Raw genomic sequence first — 26,148 nt, forward strand, 5'->3', positions numbered from 1 at the left:
AATAACGCAAAAAAATAAACATTTTCGTAAAAAAAAATTAACGAAATTTCGTTCATTTTTTTTTACGAAAATGTTTATTTTTTTGCGTTATTTCAAAAATTTTTCGCAGTATTGAATTAAACAGCACAAATTAATACGTAATTGTAAATTTAACATAGAAATTCACTATAATTCGTATGTAAGCTTTTATTTTTGAACAAATATTTTTTGTTGCAAAAAATAACGAAACGCGAAAAGAACGCCATGTTGTTTGTTGTTGTTTACTGTTTGATGTATGCATCAATTAGGATTTTGCGTTTTTGCCTGGTTTTAAGTTAAATTTAGTTTCTCATATAACACAGGAAGTGGGGAGGGGTTTGGGGGTGGGTTTTTCCCGCTAGGGGTTCGGGGGGAGGGGTTTACCCCGCTCTTTGGTGCGAAAACACGATTTTTTGAGGTTATTTTTTTCGAATTTTCAAAAATTAATATCTCGAAAACTATTAATTTCCTAACTTTGAAACTTTACACGAAGGGTCCCCTCCCCTCCCCCCTTCCCCCCACCCCCCTCCCACCCCTCAAATCGTGCGATGGTAATGTACAGTCCTTCCAACTGAATACTTAAAATTAAAATATTGAAGGTGAATTTGTAAAATAATAACAAAATAGCCTTGAAGTTAAGAAATAAATAATATTTATAATAAAAATAATATTATATTTTATATTTATAATTATTTTTCATTTTCTACATCACAATCTATTCACTAAAGAATTGGGCATGGCTCTGCCATGCTTTAGCTCATCTTAGCTGCTACTGGTAGATCCTCATCATCATGTTGCGCAGCCATATCACCTGGTGGGGTTAATTTGGCATTCAATGCAATTTTATTCAGCGCACCACATGTATTTACTATTTTACTGGTGACTTGGAGATGTTAATGAAGTGTTCAGTGCTTAAGTAAACAGCTTCAATGTGTCTTCAGCAAGCCAAAACACTGTTCAATACAATTTGTGGCCTGGATATGACGCCTGGTGTAATTCTCTTCTGGTGACCCTGATGCAGCATTTAAGATAGGCAACATTAGCCAGGCTCTTTGTGGGTATCCAGAATCACCTAAAACAATTAGGATTGTTTAAATTAACAATTAATCATAGGAGGCAGGCAGTTGACAATTTGTTTGTAAAACTTAAAGCTGTTTTTGTTATAGGTCTAAATGTTTAGACTAACAACAAAAATATATAGATTACGCAAAAAGTAGTTATGTATAAATGTTCAATTTTGTTCCTTACCTAATAGCCTGTTTGTTCACCATTTTTTTTCTTTCTGTGTGTTCCACTTGCCTGGATGACCATATAAGAGTCATGTATGGCTCCACCATACTTAGCATCGACATTAAAAATTTTTAAGTTATGATCACAAATCTGTAAAATAGACAAATTGTTAGTTGATACAGAGATAAATACCTATGCCATTCAAAATTTGCGAATTAAACAAAGTAACTAAGTAATTAACTTCAGCATGTACCTTGTACAATTTCAGATTTATATTAACCCTTCAACTAACTGTGCAAAAATCACAGGACAAACAATTTCAATTTTAATACTAAAATTATCTTGTCAACCAACGAAATGTGTAATAGGCTAAACCTTACCATTTGTACATTTAATGAGTGGTATACTTTTATAAAAAAGATGCTCATCTACCATGGACTTCACAATGGTTACATGGGTGCAGTCAATGCACCCTATTACACCAGATAAATGAAATCTTATTTGGAACCTGTAAATTCATTAATAAAATTGATAAAAGTGTAATGGTACAAATACATTATCATTAATGTGTTATTTTACTGAAATGTCACTTACCTCTGGGCTTAACTTGTTGCGTTTGTGGGAACACCCATTTACTTATTACATTCGGATGATTGAGGGCTTCCACAACTTGCCTAATGCAACGACTAGTTGTTCGCTGCAGCAAATGTTGCGAGACACACACGATCCACTGTTAAGAGCCCGTCGCCTCAAACTCAAGGCACAAAAAACCTACAAAAACAATATTTTTGTTATTATAACCTCTGGTAGTTGGTACCCATTAATATTACACTTCATATTACAGCAGTAGGCATACTTTCTTTACCTTAACTTCCAGTAGAAATGCTACGGTTCCTCTCAAACAGGTATGGGCCCGTAGGTGGAGACAAATGCTCGTTTATCCAATCTAAATGGTTCCCGAAACATAAAATCGGCATTTCGCCGATTTGCTCCAAGGACCGCCGAGAAACGTTTCTTTTTTGACGCCTGAGCCACACTTCTTCATTATGAGCAGCCCACAAGAGTCGAAGCGAATGCATTTCAAAGTTATTTATAAAAATTTGCACAAACACAACACAAAACTTCACCAGCTGATTATAAAATAGCCATTTCGTTTCGTTTTCTACAAGGTGTTGGCGATCGCTTCGTAATCGATCGATGGAATAGATAGTGAGCGTAAGCGATTGTCAAAATTGCCACTTTGGCTACGGTTTATATGGGAGTTGTCGTACGAGTTGGACGTTCCGTTTGATGGAATAGAAAGTGATTAATATTGGCTACCAATTAATCGTTCGTTACCCTACATCACGTGACATTTCGTACGCTTATGTCAATCCCATACATTGTCTTTCTATTCCATTGGCGATATCGCTAAGAAAGACACGTTGGCTAGGCCCTCTGACACGGAATCGCTTGAACAGTTCAGAAAAAGCCATCTAATAAGAATGCAAAAGACGTGACGTCAAAAGATGTTGTGCGTCTCGCGTCGGCAGTCCGAGCGGCAGCGAACCGCACAACCTCAAGTCGATTCCGCTCGATGGTGATTCCCAGCGAATTTATATAGTAAGGCTAAGTAGTAAGATTATCTATGCGAGAACAGCAATATGTCGCTTTTGCTCAAGTCGCGCTCTGTCATGCTAGCCGTACAGATCAACTCGTATGAAATCGAGAGTAAGTAGCAATGTACAGGTTCAAGCAACAAAGGTAGATCGTCTCGTGCTGCCGGTGGTAAAAAGTGAAAGTTGTATTGCTTTATGATAAGCTATTAGATACCTTCCGCCAGTGCGACGTCCTGTCAATGATACTGTTTATTTTTGTTGAAAATAAATAATTGCGGGTGAATTATTAATGCGTGCGTTTTTGGTTAATTTATGAAAATAATTGTTTCAGTGATTTTAGGTGTTTTAATTGATTTAATTTTTGTGGTTCGTGTATTTTTCATGTGCGAGACAACACAATATTATTATGTTAATTCAATGTTGCACAACGGCTTTTCTATTTTGAAAATATCCACTCTTCGCCACTGTCTATTTCCTTAAACATTTTGTGAAAGATTTTAAAATATATTTGTTAAAAATGTGTCGGTTAATTTGTTGTTAAAATTTGTTTATTTTATTTTCAGCCCAGTTGGTTGCGCACTAAGGAGTTTTGGGATAAAAGCTTCGAAGATCGATATGAAAAATATCGTAATGACAGTCGACGGCCGATGTTAAAGGTAAAAGAGATTGAAATTGAGCAATTTAACACTGAAAGACACGAAAATCGTAGATCTTCTTTCCCAAAAAACTTGTCTCCATAAAACTTTGCATTCTCGAGAAATCGTACTGATGAATCGAATCCTGTCGATTGATATAACCATCGCGTTGGCGACCCGGGCGAAAGCGAAACGCGTAATGTCTTTTTCGCTATTAGTAGGTACCTACCTACATGGACAAAAAGATTTTTCTAGCCAGCTTTAGCGAATGTGTGAATTTAAAATAATAAATACATGAAAGCTATTAGTTTCGTAATGATAATTTAGTTGGTAGTAGTAAAATAATTTTATAACCATCAATTTGAAACTTTACCCTATAGTAACAATTAAGTTTGAGATTATGCCTTTATTTAATTTTTAAATTTATTTTTCTTAAGACTATGTAGCAGTCTTTATTTTTCATTGAAATAATTTAAAAAGTTTGCATATTCGATAAATGTTTTTGGTTCAAAGTCGTCTTGCCTATATTTTGGTGACAAGACCATTGTTTGGTGCAGTTTATGTCCTTCAGTTCTAATCATGGACGAATAACTTATGATGACGGCTAATCTTAGTACTACAGATCGTAACTCTGAAAAAGGTCAAAATCCCGTCTTATATCTAGCAGATAACTTATAACGCAGATAAATTAGTCTGTAAGTAGTTTATGTTATGTAAATGGAAATAGTTTCATTTTAATGTTCATTACTTCTTAATGCTTTTATTACATTGTATGTTCAGTTAGTCAGATTATAATGTATATCTATTTGCTACCATCTGTTATAGATTTAATATAATGCCTGTGCTTTTTCTACGAGCGCCTTTGGGTCTTCCACATTATCAATCAGTTCTTACTAGACCTCTGTCACAGCCTTGTACTCGTACATTTTTCGGAACGATTGTGGCAACTGTATCCTGATAGTTTTGTGCTATATACACTCGTGTATACAATCCAGCGCCAAATATCATACTAAATTTCAACAATGAGAATGGCCGTGGATGTAAATTAATTCCTCATTAATATAAAATATATATGTATATCTTAAATATATCTTAAAATATATATCTTAATAATTGAACTTTGACAAATATGCGCATCAATAGATGGCATTGTGTTAAAGACAGTTCCAATCCATTTTAAACAAAACGCAAACAAAACTTTGGTTAAAATTCTAAGGCTATCAATAAATTCTAAAGTATACAAACTAATTTATAAATGAATGCTAACACGGGTAGATGGCACTAATCCTAAACAAAATAATAGAATTGCCGGCAGTATCCATAAAAATCTGGGCAATAAGCCCATTAAGTTGATTTGTTTGTTATCACTAGAAATCTGTCGTCCACTAGCTAAAACGCGGCTACGTGACAAAATATTTTTTTGAGATATAATTAAAAACCATAACCCAGTTTTAGAATATTGAAATTGTTTAATGATATTTCAGTTATACATCGTTAAGGTAAGTTCCGATAAGTCGAACACGTTAACTCATTTTAACTGTTTTTAAAATTTTATGCTCTATCTTTTGCTTTTTAAAACGTATATTTGATCATTTGTCACTTGGCAGCGTTTTAGTTAGTGGACGGCAGAAATTAGTGTAGTTTTGGTAAATATAAATACCAGGTCGTCAATGTAAAGCAAATTAGTTCGAAAATAGCTATTTGGTGCTAAATACCCGACTACGCTATCTTGTATCGCAATTAGCAATCCTCTGAGTTATTGGTCCATGGTTCTAATCTAGGACGTGAACTATCTATCCTGCTAATTCGTTCAGCCGTTTCAGCGCGTTTGAGATAAAACACGCAAATTCTATGATATTATGGTTGCCAGTCCTTTGTTCCTCAATAAGCTTACAGTAAATTACAGGTTATAGTGGTACCGCATTCACATAACGACCCAGGATGGCTGAAGACGTTCGAACAATACTTCGAAATAAAAACTAAAAACATCTTAAACAACGTTGTTACGAAGCTTGATCAGTACTCCAATATGACTTTTATATGGACTGAGATATCTTTCCTCAACGCCTGGTGGGAACGATCCCACCCTATCAAGCAAAAAGTAAGTCACATAACCAACTTTAGTTGTAAATATATAGCATTAATACTGCCAGTAGGGCCAGAGCGAGATAAAGCGCGAGATACTGCTCTCCTCGCACACAGTGTCTCGCGCTTTATGTCGCTCTCGCGCAACTCGCGCCAAATCGTGCTACCGCTCAGGTACAGGTATTGCATAAAATTATTTTTATTTTGTAAGTATATGATTTACAATTCCTCTTGATGACTGCGTACTAGATACGACTGTGGTACTAGTACTAGACGAAAAGGTCCCGGGTTCGATTTCGGGTAGAACCTATTTGAGAACAAACGTTTCTAAACTGTTTCTGGTCTGTATGTTCTGGGTAGTGCCCCCAAGTTAACATTAATCTGGTGTTCATAGTATAGGGAATTCAATAGTTTGGCACATGAATTTTTTTTGTGCATCTTTGGGTTGTCTTATGTACCACAATCAACGTGTTCTGGTGGTGTGGTGCTTTTTTCAGTACCTAACGTTTCTGTGTAGATTTTAAACTTGACTTATTATCCCGAGGGTAAACTTTACAGGCTCTCAAAAAGCTGATCAAAGAAGGCAGGGTTGAAATTACTGCAGGCGGCTGGGTGATGCCTGATGAAGCTTGCTCCCACATATACTCTATTATTGATCAGTTCATTGAAGGTAATATACTATTTACCCCAATTGTTGTTAATATTAGTTTTGTAATATTTATTAATATGTGTACAGCCTTCTTGTATTCACACTGGTTTTTGTGGTTTCAGGCCATGAATGGGTTAAAAACAATCTAGGTATAATACCGAAAACTGGATGGTCTATCGATCCCTTTGGTCATGGACCCACAGTGCCTTATATGCTGGACAAAAGTGGCCTTGAGGGAACCATCATCCAAAGAATTCACTACGCGTGGAAGCAGTGGCTCGCTAAACGCCAAATCGAGGAGTTCCACTGGATGCCAGGATGGTCTAGTAAGAAGCCATCTCTCATCGTTCACAATATGCCTTTCGACATTTATTCCATAAAAGCGTCGTGCGGCCCACATCCGTCCGTTTGCTTGAGCTACGACTTCAGGAAGATTCAAGGAGAGTACTCTGAATACACCGCGAAGCATGAAGAAATAACTGAACAAAATCTCTACCCTAAGTCCAAGACTTTGATAGAGGAGTACGGGCGCATAGGTTCATTAACTCCACATAACGTCGTGCTAGTTCCCTTGGGTGATGACTTTCGATACGAATATAGCGCTGAATTTGACTCGCAATATAACAATTACATGAAGATGTTCAATTACATTAACGATCATAAAGACTTATTTAATGCCGAAGTTAAATTCGGAACGCCTCGCGAATATTTTGATGCAGTAAAAGAGCGACAGAAGTCTGTCCCTACATTGAAAGGTGACTTCTTTGTGTACTCGGAGATATTTAGCGAAGGAAAACCTGCATATTGGTCGGGTTATTATACAACAAGACCTTATATTAAGATTTTGGCTCGGCAGCTTGAACACCAACTGAGAACTTCAGAGATTCTATTTACACTGGTGTCGAATCATGTTAAGCAACAGAAAAACCCGAAGCTGGTAGCTTCAGAGAAAAGACTGGAAAAATCTTATGAGCAACTTATAAATGCTAGGAGAAATTTAGGCCTGTTTCAGCACCACGATGCTATAACAGGTACTTCCAAAGCGAGTGTTATGTACGACTATGGCAGTAAATTGTTCGCCAGCCTCTATCATTGCATACGCATACAAGAGGCGGCGTTAGCGATCGTTACGTTGCCCAATTCAACCCTACACTCTCAGAATATAATTCAGAGTGAAACCGAATTTGAAACGTACGGAAAGTCGCCCAAAAAACTTAAACTTATGTTTTTTGACACGAAAAAAATTATTCTATTCAATCCTTTAGCTCAAGCCAGAACTGAAGTGATCAATGTAAGAACAAATACAACAAATGTTAGGGTATTGGACATGCGAACAAATGAATACGTCCAATATCAAATTTCACCAAATATAGATGTTCGCGAAGACGGCCGACGAACAATAAGTGATAAAGATTTCGATTTATTGTTTGTTGCGACGTTGCCAGCACTTACTGCAGTTACTTTCCATCTGGAAGTACACATGAACACGTCGCAACGCAGTATAGTGTTTTGCAACAACTGCCAAGATCAAAATTCTAAGACAGAGCGAGAGGATGTTTTTACTTTCAAAAAAATGATGCCTGGCGACATACAGCTCGAGAACTCTGTTTTGAAACTACTGATAAATAGAAACACAGGGTTTTTGAGACAGGTGTACAGAAAAGACATAAAGAAAAAACACATCGTTGATATCCAATTTGGTGCATATCAGAGTGCACAAAGACATTCCGGGGCTTATCTGTTTATGCCCGATTACGATGCTCCAGAAAAGAATGTTTTACTGCAGTATGCGAACTGGAACAGTCTTTACGATGATAACATAATTATCGTATCTGGGCCAATATCAACGGAAATAACTACGATGTACATGCCGTTCTTAGTTCACACGGCTAGGATATACAACGTCAATGACGAGGCTCTCTCACATGGAGTTCTCTTTGAAACTGTTGTGGACTTTGAAAGCCCTCCTAAGAATAGAGAAACTGAGCTATTTATGCGTATTCAAACGGACATTCAAAATGGAGATATTCCAGAATTTTACACTGATCAAAACGGCTTTCAGTACCAGAAGCGAGTAAAAGTCACCACACTAGGCATAGAGGCTAATTACTACCCGATAACTACAATGGCGTGGTTGCAGGATGAAGACACTCGTTTGACGATGATAACGAATCATGCCCAGGGCGCCGCTTCATTCGAACCTGGCCGTATAGAACTCATGCTCGATCGTCGAACGTTGTACGACGACTATAGAGGGATTGGAGAGGGCGTTGTCGATAATAGGCCAACGGTGTTCCATAACTGGATGTTGCTCGAATCGATGTCACCTCTAACGAGGCGAAAACGAGAGGCGAGTGAACAACAGTTTATATATACGAAGGAACGACATTTTAGCCCTGACCAGAAAGAGTCCGTGTATCAACTACCTTCACATGCTGCCGAGTATCTAAGTAAAACGCTCAATTACCCTGTTAATATTTACATGTTAGACACAAGTGAAGTTGGGGAGGTTGTAGTTAATTCGCATAATAGCTTTGTTGAACAGTTTCCCACTGGTATTCACCTGGTGACGTTGCGTACTATCACGGACGACATCTTGGAGCAATTCCCCAGTTCCTCTTGTTACATGGTGTTGCAAAGACCTGGATATAGTTGTTCCGTGGGTAACACAACGTCCACAAAATCGTCTATTTTCTCTCCGAACACTGCATTCAAAGGCGTTAATATAACCGATTTGACTTCAGTATCACTGACTGGCCTAAAAACGTACCGCTCATTAGCCGAAATGACTGAAATCGAGCTGGAGCCTATGGAAGTGAAAACCTATAAAGTGCAGTTCTAAAGACTGTTAGGTTTAAGAATAATATATATTTATAATTAATTTTATATCAACATCAACAGAAGTCTCAGAACGTGATTTTATTGAGCATAATTTTATTGATAGTGAGAAGGGTATGATGCGGTATTACAAGTAGGTCGTATTTTTTGTTGCGACTTACTTGGATAATGCGAGAAGTGTTACCGGCGTTATACGATATTGAAAGAATGGAGAAGTATTAATTTATTTAAAGCGAGCAGGAACTGACCGGTCCTGCCCCTTCCTATCAACAAATCATTTATCAGTGCAATTTAGATGTACCTACAAAGCTACCTCAGAATCAAAAGTTAATGTCATTGAAACATTAGTTTAGTTGAAATATTAGTCTCGATGTTGAAATTCTAATTCTTCTATCTCCAACTTTTAAGCAAAGTACCTGCAATCAATTTGCATAAGTTTAATGTAGAAAAACAACGAATTCTGAATTAATTTGTATGAACATAGTTAAACAATTGGTGTTTGCATACAGCTAAGAGTCGTATTCTAGAACTCTACTCAATGCTCAAGTCAGGATTTGAGCAGACTTGAGTATGATTTCAAGAACTGGAAATACGATCCTAATCGCAAGGACTTGAGTATGATTTTCAGTGCTCACTGCAATACTCAAGTCCTGACTTGAGTATTGAGTAGAGTTCTGGAATACGACCCTCCGGAATACGACCCTTAGAGTCGTATTCCAGAGCATCAGTTTCTTTTAAGTTTTTATATAAATTAATTCAACAACGAGATCTCGACTGTTATTTAATAAAATATTTTGTTTGGTCTGCATCATAATAAAAACGCTCAGATTATTTGAGTTATTGTGTGTCGGCTATGTAAGTTAGGTCAGCTTATAAGTACATTTTTCTTATATTATAAGAGTTTATTAGATCTGATAACGCTTTCATACGTATCATATATCTATTGGATGATTGTCGATTGGTCTATATCATAGAAAGCTGTTCTTATGACGGCTGTGTAGCAGGCAGCTTTATAATTAGTCACTTTTTAATTGTATAAAAATGGGGTGAATACAAGATAACTGGTGAAATATTTTTTGCACCTAATGTATTGTAAAAGGATGACGGAATTAACTAACGTTAATAACACCATGTAACACGGTTTTTTAAGAAATACTTTATTTTCCTGCAATAACTACTTTTGTGGTCAGGACAACGAAAAGTTTAAATTTGCGTACGTTAAGGAAACGTAAACGTATTCCGGTTTCTCTTTATTTAAAGTCAAAAAGGGAACATTATATTTCAAATCAATACTATATTTCAAATTAATACCATATTTCAACTAAAAATCCACAAATTGACGAGAAAGAAATGTGCAGATTTGCGAGATTATGTAAATATCGCCATGTAGCCATGTTAATAGGCATCTATGCCAATACCACTGTGATGTTCACAAACGCAAAGTATCAGGGATATAACTACTCTTTTCTACATAATCGCTGCTCAATTAAACAGAATCCAAAACTGTGAAACCAGAAACAGAACCTTTTTGAGAATTTGTTACATAATTTAATCAGCCTTAGTTGTTTGACTTCATTTAATTTCGTTTCTTCCAAATTGTGTGTACGTTTATTTGACGCAAAAGTTCTAAAGTATTCTTCATTATCTTTCGATTGCACGTGGTTTTTGCGCCACGTTGTCATCGCATGGTCGACTTTTTCCTTGCGTCTATCTTATTATATAATGGGTGCATGTTAGGCTTATCTATCATCATAAGACATACGGCGTCTAACATTTACCAAATTTAGGCGTAGTTGAACTACACATGTAAACTATTAGGAAAGTCTACTGCCTTGTATGGAAACAGCTACTTTCGTGAGATTGCCTCCAAGGGAGATGCGCGAGCAGTTGGGTTCTTACTCCATCTTTGAAGAGATATGGAGTTACTGTTCGCGATGTTAACGACTTAGACAAACTGGATATGCGACCAATGAGTTTTCAATATCTCGACTCGCGCCTGTGCGTGAAATACACGAGAATGGCGTGCGAATTTGAAACTCACGCAATGCTTGGGGGTGCCTTGTAACGTAGGTCTTTCTGGGTAAAGCCTGCGGATCAGTTGGATGGTCATACTAGTTGAGCTATAATATATTGGCTTAAATATTGTCTTGGTTTTACCTTTTATTTAAAGACAATAAAATAGTTTTGACTTATTTGTATTTTAGTGTATTACAGCTCGACGAGTTGTACCATCTATTCGATCCTTGTGTAAAAATGAAAAATTTTACTCTAGTATCAATTTACAAGTATTCTTTTATTTTGTCATTTTTTTCCACAAAGATAAATAATCATACATTAGTCATAAAATGCCTATCTACAGTTTGCTTCACATAAAACTTCTAATTTAAAAATAATAAAAATAAGTATAGTACATGTTTAACATTATTTATTCTAATTTAGTATTCTATTAATTATCTAAGTTCCAAATATGCGTTATCATATTGTTTTATATTGGGAAAACTCTCGTTTATTTATTTACCAATTATTGTGTATATATAGATGTGTTTGTACATACCAATAATTTTACTTCTATAAAATATTGTGTTAATTTAACAAGTTCAACACTATTCCAGAGTAAATGAGATAATGTTGTTGGATATGTTGCCACTAATAAGTTAATTGATCTGTAACATATACTTGATAGTCTTTTCATAATGTTAATTCTGCCATGGCATTATAGTGAGTTTGTCTTCTGAAACCAATGTCGACACTTTATCCTTTTGTATGTATTTTTAAGATTACCCGAAAGCTGTAGGGAGCACCTCGCATCCTATATTACCATGACATTTATAATAATAATAAATATACCATTAATTAATACCACATTGTTTTTACCAAATATTTTTATTTATTTTTTGTATTAAATTATATTGTGATAACGTTTGATAATAAGCATTTATTTGTACATAGAAGAATGTCAGTTGTTGTTGTAATATTTACATTGTCTAATTCATCTATCAGGTAAAGAAAAACATAGCAAATTTCGTAACAATTTAATTAGTCTTTGCACCCTGTGTTGTGTAATAGTTGTGTCTATGTCATTATTTGGTTGTATTCACCTGTTAATATAGGGACTACATTCATACTAAATGTGTACAATTTTGTTTCCAGAATTGAAGAGTAGATGAAATAAAATCTAAAGGTACATATAAATATGTTTTATTTCTCTAGACATCCATGAATATCAAACAACGCTGATCAATTCTGATAATTAATTTTATTACACCTTATCCAGTTACTTGTTAATTGAATCGCTTAACGCGTTATTAAAAATATAATCAAGTGTAACATTAACATTCATACTTATCTACCTACCTCGTAACTAAATGACTATGACCGACAATTATCTTTTTAATAAATGAATTCACCTGCGAGATATATTAAAAGTGTGGGTCCTACGGACAGAAATTAATAATAGCCTATATGTATAACATTTGTGGAGTCATCCGTCAATTATCTCTAGTCTGCGTTAATGCTGCAGTTGGGAAAATGGCTCCAGATTATTGTTGCTATATAAGCACAAGCCTTAATTCGCCGGATGCTGTATGACGGGTCACGATGGTATGTATTGAATGTCGTATTAGTGAATGGAATCACTTCTGTCGTATGTAAACGCAATTAAGTTTACACCCTATACTGCGCAATGCAGACAAAGTTCTCTATTTTTTTTAATAATAACCAAATACATACAGCTAGTATGGGATCATGTTCTGCATCCGCGCACAAAAACCAAATTTGTCAGCATAACGTCTTATGCCCAATTTAAATGGTCGCGAATTTTTGTTACCACAACGAACTTTATGTCAGTGGCGTGGTGTACAAATCCACGAATTTGTCAAATAGCGAATGCGCCGAATCAAGAATCTGTCGAATCCAGAATTTCTCCTATACTAAGCAAGAAACAAAAAACAAGTCGCGTGTCTTCCAGAGAATTCCCGGAAATACCGTATCTGGGGGTTTACTCATGTTCTCCGTCTGACATCCGTCTGAAACAATTACTGTCAAATAAGTCTATAGTAAAAGACGCATAATGCGAATGAAGCTTCCTACTTGACATTGTGAGCTCTCAAATTATATTTTTGTAATGTCATTAAAATATACATATCCGTCATTGTGAATAAAAACCGCCGAAGTATTTTAATAACCGGCAATCTATCTCACCACCGCTCCACATGTCTTTCAACCCTGACATTGGCAATATCGTCGCGAAAAACGACGGAGCCATAGACACAAAAGTTGAAGTTGAAGTTGACATTGTCTTTTGTTTTGGTCGAGTATTACTTATTTGTCGGACAGAGAACGGGAGTAGAGTAGACCCTGGTTTTGATTTGACACAATTTGTTTCTGTAATAGTCTGTGTAATACTCTGTCGTTATCGATTTGTAGATCTGCTCTCAGTGAATTCTGTCGAAATTCAGCGGTCAATTTTTGAGTAAAAACGCGTGTGTTCCTCAACTTGACATTGGCGAAATCATCGATTACTTCGATAGGACCGTAACATTAAAAAAAAGAAAAAGTTACACAATTGACATAAGTCTATAACATGTAAGCACATTTTCGTTACCTACAAAAATTCATTACCGATCATTGACTTACAATTATATGGACGTCGGGTCCGCGCTAAAAAGTGTCCGCACTTGTAAGGCGCTAAAATCGTATACAGAGCGCCAAACTCCGCTTTAGTCTTCATTTGTTCGACTGACAGCGCGATACTGCGATGACAATTTAAATTTCGAATAGGTTGACTTGGGACATTTTTTCGTGGTTTTTGGTCGTCCATTTATTTGTAAGTCAATGTTACCGATCAACGGATCCGCGCCAATGTAAATTAAGCCTTATAGTGTAAAAAAGATACTTAACATGTTAATTCGTTCGATGAATTTAACCTATGCTACAGGATAATTAGTTATTTTATGTCATCGGTCATTTTCATTTACCACACAATGTTTACTGAAGTTTAGTAGGCTACGTACATATGATATAGGAATGAAAGGAAATTCATTTCTTCTTAATTCTACTCGCTATCCACTCTAAGCCCAGATGTAATCTGCAAAGAAAATGTCTTTACATAATTAATAAAAACAAATAATTTAAAAAATACTAAAATAAATTGAGACAAATATTAAGGTTTTGATTTTGCCATTTGGCTTTGGATACTCAGGAGGACCAACAAAAGAACACAGTTGTGAATGAATGGGGACTATTTAAAGTAAATTTCAACGTTAATTTTCTGATTTGGATAATTTAAGACAGCATACGAAGTGAATTCAATAGTTGATCGTCTAAGACGTTATTTTGCCGTAAATCATATTAAACATAAGCATCTACAACGCGTAAACATGGAGTCATTACTATGTTATATGTTTGCTTTTAGGGGCACATTAAAACTTCATGTAACAGGATACGTCAAACTGTTCTCATCACATCGTTCTTGCCCACTGTCACTTCGGCGATCTAAGTGCGAGCGAGACAGATATTAAGACATTAATATTTATGTATGATAGATAGCCCACAACTCAGTATCTGCCGCACTAGAGTATTGATAATTTGATAATTTTATTGCTAAAAGATATTAAGAACGGAAATGTACCCTTCTCCAGTAAGTGCGCAGCATGCCTGTATGTGCCACGGGTGTTGTTTAATGGAAGTCAAGTCTAATTGTTCCGATATCTCCGCAGCCGTCATGGAACCTTTCACGTCCTGCAGCATGATAAATAGAGTTATGCCTCCCTGTGTAACACTTTACATAATAGAATCAGAAATAATCTTAAAAAAATATTTGGAATATCATCGTAGTAGTAGAATAGTATAGTAGTATATAAGTATATAATAGTAGTAGTAGTGTTCGGAAACAAGCTCATCACCCCTTAAAGCAACAAAATGTACCAATATTTGTCGAAAATGAATTCGGGTTTAGACGATACAAATTTAATGGCACCCTTTCGAGCTGCAACTGAACTCACGACTGGATGCGACTCACAGTTCATTATTTTTGACAAGCAACCAACCAGTGTTCACACTCATCACACCGGAATCACACGATACTCGCATTTGAGCTCGTTCGGGTTCCGTTGCAACTTTAAACCGATTCCGGGTTCGATACTATAAACCCCGAAAATCACGTCGAATGAGCTTCGTTGTTGCGAACGAATTCTCGTCAGATTATCTAATTTAAATCATTTGATTTACGACGTGTTAGTTTCCATTTATTAGCAAATAACCTGCTTTTAAGACTGTATAACTTGACAGTATCGAACAAAGAAAGAGAGAGTATCTAATTTATTTGGGCATGACCCTCGTATTTGTAAAATACCATCGAGTGTACACTTGTATACTCGATGTAAAACACTAACAACCTCGCCGGACTATATTACTAAAATTATAAACAACAACTTTTGTTCCATGTCTTATAATAATTCTTCCGATTTTTCTTTAGTACAAAAATAAAAATATTTAAATATCTCGCTGTCAATGGTGATAACTCTGAGAGATAGCAAAAGAAAGCGCTGGCTAAATACCAGTCCGATGCTAAACGCAGGAGCGGGGTTGGGGGTCGTCGGGAAGGACGCCTGCATGTTTGAACTTACTACTAATCTTACTACCAAGACGTACGTTTGAATACGTTTTGTAAAAAGTCATAGACGAAATGTTGTTCATTATGATGTTAGGAATTTAATCATGCGAGGTTGCTAGTATTTTACAAATAACCTTGTATACATGCCCATATATCTGCCGTCCACTAACTAAAAGGCGGCTAAGTGACAAATGGTCAGATATCCGTTTTCAATAGCGAAAGATAGAACACAAAATGTACTCTTTTAAAAACAGTTAAAATTAGTTAACGTGTTCGACTTATCGAAACTTACCGTAACGACGCGTAGCTGAAATATCATTAAACAGTTTCAATATTCTAAAACTGGGTTATGGTTTTGTATGATATCTCAAAAAAATATTTTGTCACTAAGCCGCTTTTTAGTTAGCGAACGGCAGATATACGCTATAAATATTTCAACAACACGTTCGCAGGTGGCCAGAATGGCCATAATGCACATATGGATTGATCTTTATAGACATACGTGCTTTCTGTTTATTGTAATATCACACTTATTGGACATTGAGTAATACTACTGCGTAAAACATGCTTACGTAAATCTATACTTAAGTAAATAAACCTGCACAAATAATTAAAATAGTACGTAACACAGTATTATTCACATATTAGTTTTACGTATGCACAGTGGCATATTTACGCAAATTGGCCTGGGCCTAGGGTCCCGCAGTCCATGGTGTTCCCTAATTCATGTGGACCTTACGAATTTTTTACTAAAATTAAATCATAGTAATCTTTCAAAGTTCGTGTATGAGACAAGTGGTTTACATGACTATAGGGCTCTAGTAATATACAGTGTCACGGGTCACCATTTGGCAAAAGATGGCACCACATGTAGTATCTACACAAACTATAGATGGCCAGAATCCTCTTTACTAGAATAGACCACTATGCCCAAATCATATTATGTATTAAATAGTGCAAAAAAGGACAAAGTGGAACTTTTAAAGTTAATAACTATATTTTGACGCAGATTCTACAACTGTTATCACCATATGTACATACAACCAAAAAGCTACTTTGAACCTGGTCTCAAACTAAAAATTCTGCATACAAATTTTTGTACTAAATAAGTACTATTACAGTTATTCTAAGGTGCATGAAGACTAAACGTGACTATATACTGAAGTAAGGTATCAATGACCTATCTGAGGTAATTCATGAAATAGGTTAGATATTCACCTTTCAGGATTCAGGCGTTCCGGCTGCTAGGTGATGCAAAGTAAGAAAATATCAAAGAACTCACCTGTTTGTTTGCAAAAACAAGAAGACAGGCCTTGCTCAATTCTTCATGTGTCAGCATTCTGTGCAATTCTTCACGGCTTATACTGAGACGTTGTCTGTCAGTTGAATCAATCACCATTATAACAAACTGTAACAATTTAAGAGGATAAAGTACTACTAACGAATTGAAACAAATTCATACAAACATGCAGGTTGATAACAGAAAATGCAAAGGATATTATTTAGTAACCATATAAACTCATTCACAACAGGTAAAGATTTTACAAGCAGAGTTTCCTACTTTAATTAGAATTAATTAAGATTGGTATAAAACAGTCTTTATAAGCACAATGGAGCAACAGCTACAAGGTTTAACCAATAATTGATAAATAACAAAACAGCTTTCGCATGTAACAGGCTCATATATCATTAACTGTCTTTTTCAAAATCCCTCCAAACATTCGCAAGAGCATGTCTACAATATAATGATGTCATTGTTCCTGTAGTAAATTATGTTCAAAAATTAATCCACAAAAAATTTTAAGATACAGTGACACACTGTTGACTGTATAGCAATGCGTTTGTTGATAGGTCAATGATTATGGTACAATAAAACAAAGAAACCCAAATGGGCTAACTTGCTGCGAATTTGTGTTTGGCAAATAACATCGAGTCATATAGACATGTGCGCAAAATAAATAAATAACAAGAAATTTATTGCAACATGTCTGTGCCAATTATTTTAATGAGCAATATAACCTCAAAGACTTAAATTCTTGATATTACAACAACATAATCACATAATTGCAAATGATAAAATAAAACCAACCATAAATTATTTAAACAGACTTTAGAAAATATAAACCCATGGCCACTTTTTTATCTCCTACAGTGGCTGCTGGTGGATTCGCAGCATGTCAACATCTAAGATTAAAAAATGTCAGATAAATTAGAGATAAAAATAGTAGATTTATGCACAAACACACTACGCTTCATGCCAAATGCTTACACCTCCACCTTTCACTTCATGGGTTTAAAAGTTTAATATAAAATAAATAGCCAGCAATTTGTTCCATCTAATCACATTTGATCTTTATGGTCATATTTGGTGTTTACGCAAATAGTTCCATTTAGTAATGTCCAAGTAATGTACAAGTACATTAATAATCACTTGTTAATTTATTACACTTATTGAACATGCAAATATTAAATTTATACAAAATTACAATAGTAATATGTATGTTACACCTAGCAGTTTAGTTACAAATAAATAAGGTTATCAACATCCAACATTCAAATACTATAATTACATAGACCAAAATTATAGATTTAGATGTATGTAAAAAATTACTAGTGTTCCTTGTTATTTACTTGTTTATTATTAATTGATGAGCTTCAGAACAAAAACCGATAAATATGATTAATTTTGATTCTCATTTCATCTAGTTCCATTAAATGGATTTATAGCATTTTATAAAATAATACATATTTTTAAAGAGGATTTAGCAGTTGTTCAGATTAGTTTGTAGAAACATACAAAAACTGACATTTGGCATTACAAGAACACAAAAATTTTTTTGATGCTCCTCACTTAGTATATTAATGTCATTTTGAGCAGCATCACACTTATGTCTTGTTATATTTTAAGTTTATGTGAGGATAGCACATATTTAGTTATACTTTGTTGAATTACCTCACTATTTGTATAGTAGGTGTTCCAGGCAGAACGTAAGCTCTGCTGTCCACCAAGATCCCACATGACAAAACGCAAGTTTCGCCACACAACTTCTTCTACATTAGAGCCAATGGTAGGTCTAGTGTGGACAGCTTCTCCCAACAACAGCTGATATAGAATTGTTGTTTTTCCTGTATTGTCCAGGCCGACTAAAACTAGTTTATGTTCTGCAATAAATAAATCATTCATAGTAAAGATTGTATCAGCAAAACCAAAGATTATGCTTCAGATAGAGATGGAACGAGGATTATGAAACATGGACTAGGAGCAGGAGATGGTTCAAAGTTTCAAAGGTATAAATCATTTATGATCACACTGAAATGGACATATTGTATGCACATTTACTACTACCATTGTGCTTGATTACAATTCACAATCTACTAAACTGTGGGTAGGAAGCAGAAACGCGGAACTTTTGACGCTTTAAATGTAGTGTCGTCAGTTGTTCTCAATTTAAATAATTGTTCAAGGATGTGTACTTAGGATGTGTACAATTCAGCTATCTTATCATCTACTTGACTACGACTTCGTCATGGAATTCAACCTTCACCTACCTTCATTCCCGAATAAACTCCATATTTTAGATATTAGTAATCCCATTATCAAAAACCTTTAAAAACCTAATTATACGAGAAGACAAAGGTTGGAAGGCAAACTACTTGCAAATGCAATTTATTGTTTTTCGTGACATTTGTGTCTCACGCACGCTCTATAAAACTGTAAATATGTTTCACATCAAAAATACATCTTACATTCCTGAATTCACTGCACTATTTTTTAATTAAATGCATTTTTTTATGCTTTTTACAAAAAATATGTTACGCATAAATAAAACCTTTCGTTTTTCTCACTGACTTGCTCTTTGCTGACTTGACTACGCGTTCCGATTTACGCACAGACATGGAATTTGAAGTGAGGTTCCTACAATATTTTTATAATTTAAGGAGTGAGGCACAAATCACTGAGACAGCGTAGTGACGTCTTCGTTTTTTTTGTATTTTTTATAGCTCTGGATACAAACAAATTTAAATAGTGTTATTTTAGTAATTTACCGAAAAAATTTAAATATAATAGAGGAACTTTTCAAAATATTTTTCTGAAAAATTAAACAATCGAAAAATATAATTCTAAGTCTTATTTTTTGTTAGTTACATTTTTTGAAGTTTTATTTAGAATGGATTATAAAATATAGATTGAGTTCCTAGTTGGAGTAAAACGAGATTTAAAATGTTTGGACAAGAACAAAAAAGCCAGAAGCGAAAAAAAAATTACCTTCAGCTGTTGCCGGTGAAGTTATTTCACCATATTCATAAATAGAGTAATTATCTTGCATCGAGTATAGTACCGATATACTAAATCTATGTCAAAATATGATGGTCAAATAATTCCGTATGCTGATGTCACAACAGGAGTAGTCAGTGCGCGCACATACGAGCAACTCAATCAAAAAATTACTACAGTATGCCAACAATTACAAGATGGTTTTTAGGAAATGGTTTGATTCTCAACATCAATCAAATATTATGCTTTTCTCTGGTAGGCACGTTCCGAGTGTGAGTATCCAGTGTCCTATCACGATGAGTGACAAATGCAAAATCTTGGGTTTTACGTTGGATCCTACCTTGAATTGGAAACAGCATGTAGACTCGCTATGTGACAAGCTGAGTAGTGCAATGTTTACTCTGCGTAAACTAAAACAGTTGGTGTCTTGTAATGCGTTGAGGCGCAATGTTTACTCTGCGTAAACTAAAACAGTTGGTGTCTTGTAATGCGTTGAGGCAAGTGTACTTTGCTCCCTCGAGGTGTGTTGCCGGTGGATCGAGCAGCGCCGCACTCTGGTGGCGACAATAGGGAGGGACCTCTCGCTGCCCAGCGTGGTCGCGGCCATGCTGCGGGACGAGAGGTCCTGTGACGCGGTGACCTCCTTTTGCGTGGAAGTGATGACGCAAAAGGAGGCGGCGGAGCGGGAGCGTGAGGACGCGCCTGACGCACCCCCGCTCCGGCGCAGACGGGCGGGGAGGAGGCGGCGGCAATTTGCCGCTCAACTCCTTCCCCACTGAGGCCAGCGGACAGGGACTAGGGCCCCCTGTTCGCATTGCACGGCCTCAATCGTCTGAGGAGAGGGGCGGAGAAAACCGATCCTCTCCTCCATAGGCGCGGGAGCCCCGGCATAGTGGCCGGGGCGGCCGGGCGGCGTCGTGGTGAAATAGAGATGATCCCACGGCGCCGGCACAAACCCGGCGAGAGGCAAATCGACGGGGTTTAGTGGGTACACCCCTGCGTCCATGCGAGACCCAGGAGCAGCGCCCTTTTCAGGGCGCCGGGACTCCCACATAACCTCCGAACCGCCCGGGCTCGGGGGTATCCATAAAGGATTCCCCACCGTTAAAAAAAAAAAAGGTGTACTTTGCTCACTTCCACTCGATTATGACTTATGGTGTTATTCTGTGGGGCAATTCGACAGACGCTGACAGGGTGATGCGTATACAAGAGCGATTGTTACGACCTATAGTCGGCATAACCCAGAGGCAATCCTGCAAGGCGCTGTTTGGTGTACACCGAATAATGACCCACTACTCGCAATATGTTTTTGAGGTCATTATGTTCACGCGGAAGCACTTAGCACAGTTTGGGCGAGCGGAGGTGAAGGCTGGGAACGGGAGCCTCAGTCGTGCGGGACAACTACGATCAGTCGCACTGCACTTCACGAAAAAAACCCGTGGGTTATATGACCAATCCGGTATGAGCACCTACCTGCCGAACTAAAAAACGAATATTGTGAGGAAACTTTCAAGTGCAGGTTGAAGAACCTTTTATTGGAAAAGTTCCTTCACTCAGTAACAGAGTACAGTCAAAGTACATAATAAATAATTAAATTATTATATTTATTATTGAATTTCACATTCACCGTATTATTGTACTGTAATATACATTTATTAGTTATTAAGAATCCATATTGACAAGTCCTGCATACACTTCACATTGTTATTTTAATTCAATTATTTATTAGTTTCATTAATTATGTTGATTTTGTATATGTACACTATTGTGTATTTATGACTCACTATTATATAATTATTTTTTCATTATTTGTATACTAAAAAATAAATGAAATGATTATTTATTTTCTCAACACAAGAACTTAAACTAATACAAATTTCATTAGACTAACAATATGAGAAATTGAAACACTTGTGAGAGACTGGAGACCGTACTAGGCAACTAAACCTGTATTACAGCTCACCAGGCCCTCGCCCTCTCAGACTAGTCTTATATAAAATCAAGAAAAGGAATAAAAGAACTGTTGAGAATACAAAATTAACTTAAAACTAACATGCAAGTTAATGTGTGAAGGTTTAAATGTGCGTTATTGTAAGTGTGTGTATGTGTGTGTGTATGTGTGTGTGTGTATGTGTGTGTGTGTGTTTAAGTATGATGAGTGCACGCGCGGGGTGGCGTGCGTGCGTGCGTCCGTGTGAGAAAGCATGTGTCAGTGTATGTATGTGTGTTAGAGGTTGTCAGATGTCAAATTAGACAAGAATGGCAATAAGATTTTCAGTTTCAGAATAATCTAGTTTTTGCAGCCAATGAGAAATTTTATATTTACACTTATATTTGGTAAGTTTATAAATGTGTAATGAAAAATTTATTTTGTTATACAAATAACCACCCTGAAAACAGAAGAAGCGCTGTGCAAAGCTGCTATTAGCGGCGAATGGTGGGAAAACTGCGTGTTTGCGGCGTTTATTGCATATAGAGTCCGGATCGTACTCAACTAGGGAGTGTGCGTTCCAGTTTTATAAGATTTGTATTAGCCGCACCGCCCCAACTAGTAACACAATATGTTAGAAGAGATTGACATAAGGCCAAATAGACCGTTTTTATGACGCAACTGTCCGCAACATGACGTAATTTCTTAAAAACAAAATTAAGTTTTCTAATTCTTGAACACAGGGCATCAATGTGCGCTTTAAAAGTTAAAGTACAATCTATCAGGATACCTAAATATTTAACACACTCTGATTGGACAATGTTGGGACAATTACAAATACGGGAATCGAAGGAGCTACAGCAATGGGCAAGGATACGATAGGTGTTTTGATTGGGTTGTGTTGCTTTTGTCTTACTAAAAGTGATAAGATTTGTCTTTTCAATGTTTAGAGTGAGCACGTTACACTTTAACCATTTAGATACTGAATCAAAACCTAATTGAGCATAACGGTAAACGTCAGACCATGTATTCGCATGAAATATCAGGGCAGTGTCATCCGCATATGTAAAAACTTTACCACATAACAAAGGGAGCCTACAAAGGGAATCAATATAAACTAAAAATAGGGTGGGACCCAGGATACTTCCCTGGGGGACACCGTAAGTTATAGGAAGTTCATTACTAGTCCAATCGTCAATTTTAACAAATTGACGTCTATCAGTCAAATAGCTTTTAAAAATTTGTAACTGAATATCCCTTACACCAAGCATCTCTCATTTGGAAATGAGCAGCGGAACTGAAACTGTGTCGAAAGCCTTGGATAAATCAAGAAAAATACCAAGAAGTTTTTGTTTTTTATCAATTTTATTTACTATAAAATTTGTTACTTCATGGACAGCATCGTTAGTTGAGAGGCCAGGGCGGAAGCCAAATTGTGAATCAGATAAAAGGTTATTTCTTTCCAAATAATTAATCAACCTTGAATTTAAAAGTCTTTCCAAAATTTTTGACAAAGTAGGTAGGATAGAGATAGGCCTGTAATTGTCGACACAGTTTCTGTCTCCTTTTTTATAAATAGGGATAACCAGGGCAAGCTTGAAGGCATCAGGGAATACTCCAGTCGAGAAGGCCAAATTACAAATAAAAGTAATGGGTGATATAAAAACATGTTTTAACCTTTTAAGTAACGCTCCAGAGATGCCATCATTTCCGACGGCGCAGTCGCATCTTAGGTTATTAATCAGTGATTCAATCTCATGTTCATCTGTAGGAATCAAAACAAAACTATTGGAAAAGGGAGAAACATTGGAATTTAACCGAGAGTAACTAGTAGAGTCTATATTGCTGGCAAGTTTTTGCCCTACATTAGCAAAAAATGTATTAATGGCATTAACGGAGGTTTTTGGATCGAGGTTTGGAGATGTAATTAGTGCCGATGCCGATGAAACAGATTTAGAAGTATTTGTAATCGTTTTTATAACATTCCATATTTGTTTACTATTCTTATTTGCTTTTTTTATTTCAGTTTTTTCAAATTCGTTCTTGGCCTTTTTCAGAATAGCAGAACAGAAGTTTCTATAACGAGTGTAGGTTTTTTTAAGCATGTCATTATTAGGAGATTTTTTTAATTTTAAATGTATATAGTCTCTGTTTTTAATGCATCTCAACAAACCCGTTGTAATCCATGGTTTTATTGTACGTTTCCTGTTTGGGACAATTTTTAGGACAGAATTGGCAGTAATGGCTCGCCCTATGGATTTGGTAAAATAGACAGTAGCCATGTTTACATCCGTCATATTGTATAAAGGGCTAAAATCAATACTGCCAATTTCACTTTCGAGTGCTGCATAATTGATTTGTCTATATGTTTTACAAGGGTTTGCCGATTTACATGTGGACAGTAGAAAAAGTATCACACTGTCGTGGTCAGTTAAAGACGACTGCACAACATAGCAGGAAGCTGATTTTCGTGTTTTCAAAAGAACATGATCCAAACAAGATCGGTTACGAGTGAACAAATTATGGGCTGGTAACATACCATGGCTGGTTATCAAATTTAGATAATCAGTAGAGCGAAGGTCACTGCTTTCTCCAGAAATATCAATGTTTATATCACCCACCAGGATTATATTTTTGAAGGAAGTGTATTTACACAGCAGGTTGTCCAGTGATACGAGAAAATTAGTGATATTGTGCTCGGAGGGAGGTCTATAAATGGAAGCGACCACAGTGTCCCCGTCAGTAACTAGAACAAGACAGTTAGCATTGGAAAGTGGGTGTTCGGCTACATTGATTTTAAGTTTACTGTTATAATAAACAACAACACCCTCATTTTGAGAATTATGAACACTAGATGCCGCGACGTAATAACCTTCAATATTAGGAATAGGAGGAGACTTAAATAACCAACACTCAGTCAAAATAATGAAATCCCATTCAATTTTAGCTCTATGCAATAATATTTGAAAACCGTCAAAATTGCAGTTAATACTTCTAATATTTTGATTTATTATTTTTAGAGAATTTACCTTGGGGCACAACTTAGTGCAATCATTTATCATGCATGTCGAGAATTCCGCCACTGAAAGTGAGTCCAGATCAGTTCTGAATGTACTTAAATTATCAACTTTTATTCGTCAGTGATTTGAAGTTGTAATGTGAAAAGTCATAACTTATAGGATCATTGTCATTTTAATGAAAATACGGTGTGATCGGGGTATTACTTAGTAAAGCAATATGAAATTAATAGTTAATGTTTGTTTTTTACATAGTTCTAGGTGGTTTGTAAGAGACTGTATAAAGACAAATTTATTAAATAACATAATTTTTATTTTAAAATAAATTATTTATATGAAAATGTCACTTCCCGGGATGTGACCAACCCATATTTTTAAATGTAATTAACTACCTTAATTAATTTTCTAAGTAATACTGCAAAATTAGAATACTACACTAAACTACATTAATATTAGGTTAATCTTAACTATTTATATCTTACCTAAGTGAAAAACTACCTACTAAGAAATAGAATTCAAACATGTGACCGAATTTTTTGTCACATCCATGGAAGAAAGTCACAACGTCTTTTTAACATGGATGCACAGCTCGTATATCCGAACATGTGATGCATAGACAATATAACCAGTGTCATTTCCGAAATCAATTGTCATTTTTACCGGCGAACGCTTGGTTTGTTTGTGAAATAAAAAATAATAAATTAGTTTAAATTCGTCGAGCATAAGTGGTCACAACTGTGTTTAGTTGTAAAAGTAAGTATCTTATTGCATTTTGCTTTTATTACGCTGTTTATAAAGGTTGAATGGTAAAAAAATTATTGACGAAATTATAGCTAGCAGTTGGCTTTTTGAGGTTAGATATTTGCTTTACAAACGAAATTTGTCACATCCATGGATGTCACTTTCATGGATTCCGTGGAAATTTTCTGTCCATGGAAGTGACTAATCTTCCATAGAAGTGAATTTTGATCAGTTTGTGGATGCTGTCTTTTTGAATCGATTTGCAAAAATGGAAGTTCATGTGTAGTAATGACAAGAGGTCAGAATAGGAAAAGTATATTTTCCTAAATTTCAAGTCATCAACTTAGAGTAGATAATATCTACCTCTGAAATCCCTGAATCCGCCTAGTCTGTTCTCTGGTAATATCTTACTCTACTTTTTCTTCAGCGGCGGTTCAGATGACTTTATGAATTTATTCAGTTACGTTTCATTTTTTCTATTTGTTTGCATGTTTTTCTATTTGTTTGCATGTTTTTCT

At 35.8% G+C, this 26,148-nt stretch overlaps 2 protein-coding genes and 1 long non-coding RNA gene across 7 annotated transcripts in view; 1 reads left to right on the forward strand and 2 right to left on the reverse strand.

Moving 5' to 3' along the window:
- Nucleotides 1-9,566, forward strand: part of LOC113228900 (alpha-mannosidase 2x) — a 68,637-nt gene extending 59,071 nt beyond the window's left edge. For 3 of the 5 annotated variants that reach the window (XM_026462355.1, XM_026462346.1, XM_026462362.1), the window contains exons 5-8: nucleotides 3,410-3,502; nucleotides 5,388-5,582; nucleotides 6,125-6,236; nucleotides 6,338-9,565. In XM_026462355.1, coding sequence (XP_026318140.1) covers nucleotides 3,410-3,502; nucleotides 5,388-5,582; nucleotides 6,125-6,236; nucleotides 6,338-9,057 — 3,120 coding nt within the window. In that variant the 3' untranslated portion in view covers nucleotides 9,058-9,565. Of the gene's footprint in view, nucleotides 1-3,409; nucleotides 3,503-5,387; nucleotides 5,583-6,124; nucleotides 6,237-6,337 lie in introns of all 5 variants that reach the window. The other 2 variants (XM_026462371.1, XM_026462340.1) reach the window with 2 other exon arrangements.
- Nucleotides 1,353-2,609, reverse strand: LOC113228942. The gene is made up of 4 exons (XR_003310353.1): nucleotides 2,114-2,609; nucleotides 1,843-2,019; nucleotides 1,629-1,756; nucleotides 1,353-1,398 (listed from the first exon to the last, which is right to left on the reverse strand). It is a non-coding gene; the product is annotated as an uncharacterized LOC113228942 (long non-coding RNA).
- Nucleotides 9,567-13,298: 3,732 nt separating the features above from the next.
- On the reverse strand, nucleotides 13,299-19,340 carry LOC113227568 (ADP-ribosylation factor-like protein 5B). The gene is made up of 5 exons (XM_026460524.1): nucleotides 19,216-19,340; nucleotides 18,620-18,828; nucleotides 16,949-17,074; nucleotides 14,683-14,792; nucleotides 13,299-14,139 (listed from the first exon to the last, which is right to left on the reverse strand). Exons 1-5 carry the CDS (start codon nucleotides 19,259-19,261, stop codon nucleotides 14,091-14,093), a joined length of 540 nt encoding a protein of 179 aa, XP_026316309.1. The 5' UTR covers nucleotides 19,262-19,340; the 3' UTR covers nucleotides 13,299-14,090.
- Between the last annotated feature and the right edge of the window lie 6,808 nt (nucleotides 19,341-26,148).

The sequence above is a fragment of the Hyposmocoma kahamanoa genome, unplaced genomic scaffold (genome assembly GCF_003589595.1).
Source record: "Hyposmocoma kahamanoa isolate Upper Pololo Valley unplaced genomic scaffold, ASM358959v1 100021, whole genome shotgun sequence".
NCBI lineage: Eukaryota > Metazoa > Arthropoda > Insecta > Lepidoptera > Cosmopterigidae > Hyposmocoma > Hyposmocoma kahamanoa.

Excerpts from the sequence above, each read along its gene's own strand:
- LOC113227568 (XM_026460524.1), bottom strand. The coding sequence starts at position 19,261 with ATGGGATTACTAATATCTAAAATATGGAGTTTATTCGGGAATGAAG. Across the intron at positions 14,793-16,948 it reads TTGTTTTTGCAAACAAACAG|GACGTGAAAGGTTCCATGAC; the intron begins GTGAGTTCTTTG and ends ATCATGCTGCAG. Across the intron at positions 14,140-14,682 it reads TGCGCACTTACTGGAGAAGG|ATTACATCTGGGCTTAGAGT; the intron begins GTACATTTCCGT and ends TTTTCTTTGCAG.